Source organism: Halyomorpha halys, unplaced genomic scaffold (assembly GCF_000696795.3).
Source record: "Halyomorpha halys isolate HHAL.00 unplaced genomic scaffold, Hhal_1.1 Scaffold243.1, whole genome shotgun sequence".
Lineage (NCBI taxonomy): Eukaryota > Metazoa > Arthropoda > Insecta > Hemiptera > Pentatomidae > Halyomorpha > Halyomorpha halys.
In genome coordinates, this window is record NW_027106548.1 from 836,697 (window position 1) to 842,180 (window position 5,484).

Genomic DNA, 5,484 nt, shown 5'->3' on the forward strand with positions numbered 1-5,484 from the left:
TTTAATTTGAGTGCTAGTAGACATCTATACATCACATAGTTCCTGAGATACTTTACTAAAATAAATTCACTAACTACTGATTTTTCGTAATTTCTTACAAAACTGTGTCTCGAGAACTATTGAACGTAAAGAGCTCTATTAGGAATCATATTTTATTAAATTTACTTCACTTTAAATGATGTTCTATTGTTGTTGGTAGTTTCAATAATCCGAATGGAAAATTAATTTTATTAATTTTGAAGCAGCCCCTATTTTTTATTCCCCTTAATTATGCTTGGAAGATTATCAATTTTGACTCGTAAGAATACAGTGTTATTATTTAAGTAATCACAATTGGGATGAAATATTTACTTTTTTCTTCCCTTGGGCTTTTCTACATTTCTGCCTAAACTGACGCGTGACCTCTCCAATTATCGAACCCACTCATCTTTGTTTACCCTCCCTACTCCTCAACTCTATTAACGAAGGTAGCATACCGCGAGGTCAGCCGCTGCTACATCTGCCAAAGGTAAACTCTCATTTACCCAATAAGTAAATTAAAATTACTCAATAAGTGGTTAATATTGAAATAATAATAGAAACACAAATTCTTCTCATCCTATATCCTGAAAATATTTTAATACCTCTTAGACATTTCGGCCTTAGGCTATTATCAAGGAGACAACCAAAAAATTGTTTTAACATTATTAACATATAATTCCCTCGCAACTAAGATTTCATATAACATACTTTATAATCGATTAGTCACACTTACTAGTTAACCAAACAAATAAACAATTTATGAAAATATATTATGTGAGAAACTGATTAAAATAATTGTTGCACTTTCTTGATATGGTTCATTGATACGAATGAAAATGAGAGTAATAACATTCATTTAGAAACCAGCATATACAAAAAAAAATCTATATCACTACAATCCATGAAAGATGAGGGGCGCAGAACTTTGTACGGAGTACTGTTACAAACAGTTGTATAAAGAGGGGATTTGGTCAAAATCACGCTCGACGATATTTATCCAATTAAGAGTTCCCACTTTATGAGCCTGGGTGGACCCCAGATGACTGCAGAGCCCACAGGGAGGACTCACGGCTGTTGTAAAGCAGAAAATAATTAATAAAATAGCAAAAAAAAAATTGGCCCTCTGCGGACTTGATACTTTTCCAGCACCTTTGTCCGTCATATTAGATTTCTTTTTCTTCCTCATTATATAAAATTTAACGGTTGGGTTCTGAGTCCTGGCAGTTTTGCATTGATTATATTTAGAAATATTAGGAAGTTGCTCTCACCGCCCTTTCTAGAAGCCACAGATATCACAGAGGCAACAACTGCCTCTTGAACTGGTGCTCTTGTCCTCAGAACCAATACCATCTGACCTACTTCTATCTTTTTTTCTTATTTTTATTCCTCTTTTTCATTCAAGATATCATAAAATATATAGTTCTTGTGTTATTTGCAAATACAATTTACTTTTAGTCATAACTTTTTCTGGTGATTTTTTCTACACACTCAAGTTAAAAGGCTTAATTTAGTTAACTTTAATCTTGAATCATTTTGAAATTACACATAATAACCTCCCTACCCATTTTACTCCTTAGGTCATTCAAACAAAAAAAAAATATATGTATATATAGTTGACCGTAAAAATTGATATATAGGAAGATGCTCAGGGTTGCAGTCACAAGTGAAACAAAAACAGTTTACAACTATTTTATTTTCCAACGTTTCGCCCCACTTTGCAGGGCTTCATCAGGGCTAAAAAGATACGAAATGATACAATGATAAGATAAAATGATAGAAATAAAAATAAAAAGATACAATGAAAAGAATAAAAAAACAAGTAACAAAGGCAAGAGTAAAAGTTGTAAAAGTAAAAAAAAAAATAATTAGAATAAAATCCATCAATGACTTTAAAACAAAAACCTCCTGTGATGTATTAACCTTAACCACCTTTATTCTTCAGCACTTAAACTCCAGATTTATTCTTTATTTTATGCGCAACTTATTTTTCTATCCTATAAAAGCAATCACTAAAAAAAAAATCAAAAAAAAAATCAGCCCAATGAATATAAACCACGAGACAGTGAATTAGCAACCTCCTTACTTATCTTCAGTATAAAAATCAAACTTTTCAAAAGATACTTCTTTTATTTACTCTATATTAGCACATATGATGGGCTTTGATATTCTCAATATGTTTTAGAAATGGATAAAGAGGTCCTGGAGGTAGTCCTAAAGAAATTGGCAAAGGAATCCAGAGTTGCCTCAATTCTAGATGTGGAAGCCGTACCTGCATTGCCCAAAGGAGAAAACTATACGTCCGCCATATTGAGAGTAACAGCCAAAGTGATCTTGGGAAATGGGAGGAAGGCCAAGAAATCCTTCATCATGAAAAAAATCATTACTGAAGGAAAAGGTGGAGAATTCATGAAGGAGTTCAACGTAGCTCGACAAGAAACCCATGTAAGCATAGAATTAGAACATGAAGTAGGAGTGTTATTTGTGCTTCTCTTTAACCAATCCTTATGCCTTACAGTATCCGGATAGCCTTGATTCTTATCTTAAACCTTTCTTTATCCATTTCCAACTTCTTGACTTCATCTAGAGTGATTTATTTGTTTCTTGCCCCAGTTACATCATCAAATGCCCCAAGAGATCTAGGAAGGTGAGGTGAATCTGTTTATCTCTTCCAAAAAATGAATCGCTTATACAGCAAAGTATGAAAAGATTATTATTTGTAAGTGTATTATTTGAAAAACTGAAATTGCTAGAACTAAACTATGAATGATAGGACATGCATTTGTGTAAATTACTTTCTTAATAATATTGGCAACTTCAAATATTACTTAGACTAATATTATACTTTCAGGTTTATACTGCAATACTTAAACAAATGAGCTACCTAATGGAAGAATTCGAAGACACTGATGAACCTCTTTGGTGTAACTTCGTGCACTACGATCCAAGCTCATCTTGTATCCTGCTAGAAGATCTAAAAGTGAATAAAAGACTTTTTCTTGTAGTGGAATAATATAACTTTAAGCTTAACTTTTCTAATGTGTATTTTTGATATTTAGGCAAGTGGTTACAGCTGTGTTCCTAGGCAGGAAAGTCTGGACTTGGACCATGCCATCCTCGCTCTCAGAGGTCTGGGAAGGTACCATGGAATGGCCAAGGTACTGGAACAAAGAGGAATCATCTCCAATGACAATAAGCCTAATGAATTTTTCAAAGACTTAAACCTTATCAGATGCATTCCTTATGCTGGCATTTTAAATGTTTCTAAGGCTATAAAGAGCTGGGGGTCTGATTGGTAAGTTTTGAAATTCATCATAACAGACATTTATTTGTAAATAAACATATTTAGACAAAGCAACAATTCTATGTATAAAAATCAATAATTTTTTGTTACATACTTTATGCACCGCCGTTCCGATACTGTTCATACCATTGTGATGGGGCTTTATGCACCGCTATACCGATACTGACAACGGACAACGAAACCAAAAAAAAAAATCATTGAATTCTGACAATTACCAGCTAAGATACAGCCTATTGAACCTTTACTCATTATTTAAAAAAGTAGAATTTAGGAACTTTAACTTTTGTTTATTTTTTCTTGATAACTTGAAAGCTGTACACTGTCTCTCTAGTTATGAAATATCATGACAATATATTGATTGTTAATAAATATACTACTTTGCAGGGAAGAGGCATCAAATAAACTGAAGATACCATTTGAGCCATTCGCTGAAAAGTGGCGCAGTATGGGACAAGTTCCAACTGATACAGAATTTATAGTTCTCAACCATGGTGACTGCTGGTCAAACAATATGATGTTCAAATATGACTTTCAGAAGCGACCAATAATAGTGAAGTAAGGGGCATATACAAATTTAAATCCCATTGATTTAAAGTTTTGAAAAAACTACTAGTCTTTGAAGTTGTGTATTTTGAGAAGATAAATTTTTAAATTACTTAAAAAATTAATAGTAAAGAGTTGAGGAGAAAAATGTGTTAAATAGAAATACCTACTTTAAAATTGGTAAACACTTCTGTATCCGAAAATATTCTAGAATATATAATGTAAAATCCTTTTTCTGAACACTTGCTACCAGTCTAACAACTTAATACATTTCATAATGATTGCAAAATATTCCTATTGGTTAAAATGGTCAACTTCATTAACAAAATAAGATAAATAATTAACCACAAACAATAACTTACTATCTTAATTTATATGATAGCAAAAAGTCCTATTTTGGGTAACTTTATTAGGATATAATTTGAAAAAACAGTAAACTCATCTGTGGCTAAAGACTTTAATATCTTGAAAGTAACTTTCTTATCCTTATTTTTAATTCATTATCAATGGCACTTTAGTTATAGAGTTTCTTCTCTTCCTCCTGAAATAGATATGTATAAATCTAAAAATTAAAAACTTCAAAAGTATATTATTAATTGATAAACTTGATTGAAATTGATATAATGAAGAATAAACTTTGATTATTAATATTTTTTTTCAGGTTTTTGGACTTTCAAAACCCTAATTACAACACATCATGTATGGATGTTACTAATGTATTATACCTTGGTATCAAGCCTACTGTACGTCGAAGCAACTACAAACTCCTGCTGCAGACTTACCACGACTCCTTGGTGAGGTCATTGGACAAGTTTGGTTTCACTGGTACTAAACCCACACTTGAACAAATAACTGCTTCAATGAAGCGCCTAGAGGCCTTTGGACTGTCTATTTTCATTGCTATTTATGCTGGGCTTGTTGGATTATCAACAGAACCTTTTAACATGGAGAAGCTTCTAACAACAAATGGAGAAGAAGGGTTCAACGAAGACGTTCTAAGAGAACCTGGGATGATAGAAAAACTGGGACCAGATATACTCGACTTTGTTGAAAGATACGCTCCTACATTTCACTGAATTAAGATGTTGTATCAAACAGATAAACTTCACTATTTTGCAATCATCATTAACCTGTGATTTTATATCGATGAACATTGTTGGCCGTTAGGATATAAATCTATATCCTAACGGCCAACAAGGTTCATATTTTTATATCGATGAACATTGTAGCTGTTCATTATGCCGCTAATAGGTTAAAACACCTTTAGTGATCTGAGGAAATAGTTCACCAGGTCTTGGTAAACTTCATCATAACCATGATATTAAAGAAAAGTATTTTTTATTAAATAATATTATGATTTGTACTGCTTTAATATTTTTTGTCTGTAAATATGTATTTGACTTTCGCTTAGAATAAAATGATAAAATGAACATTATCTGATTTATACTTAAAATACCTCCCAGCATCAATTGCGGTTTACTTTTACCTGTTAATCATAGAAAAGTCCCTTTTCTCAGGCTCTCCCGAAATTACTACTGTCGTAGCTCAGTTCCTCCCGAAATTACTACTGTAGTAGCTCAGTCCCTCCCGAGATTACTACTGTAGTAGCTCAGTCCCTC

At 32.5% G+C, this 5,484-nt stretch overlaps 1 protein-coding gene across 1 annotated transcript; it reads left to right on the forward strand.

Moving 5' to 3' along the window:
- The first annotated feature begins 485 nt into the window (after positions 1-485).
- LOC106680113 (uncharacterized) lies at positions 486-5,017 on the forward strand. The gene is made up of 6 exons (XM_014419610.3): positions 486-508; positions 2,204-2,463; positions 2,870-2,998; positions 3,078-3,313; positions 3,707-3,877; positions 4,527-5,017. The coding sequence occupies exons 2-6, from the start codon at positions 2,206-2,208 to the stop codon at positions 4,939-4,941; spliced, it is 1,209 nt and encodes a 402-aa protein (XP_014275096.1). The 5' UTR covers positions 486-508; positions 2,204-2,205; the 3' UTR covers positions 4,942-5,017.
- The last annotated feature ends 467 nt before the right edge of the window (positions 5,018-5,484 follow it).

What these genes read in the sequence shown, in the direction of transcription:
- LOC106680113 (XM_014419610.3), top strand. Translation starts at nt 2,206, where the DNA reads ATGGATAAAGAGGTCCTGGAGGTAGTCCTAAAGAAATTGGCAAAGGAA. An exon ending in TAGCTCGACAAGAAACCCAT is followed by an intron (nt 2,464 to 2,869) that starts GTAAGCATAGAA and finishes TTATACTTTCAG; the next exon opens with GTTTATACTGCAATACTTAA. An exon ending in AAGAGCTGGGGGTCTGATTG is followed by an intron (nt 3,314 to 3,706) that starts GTAAGTTTTGAA and finishes ACTACTTTGCAG; the next exon opens with GGAAGAGGCATCAAATAAAC.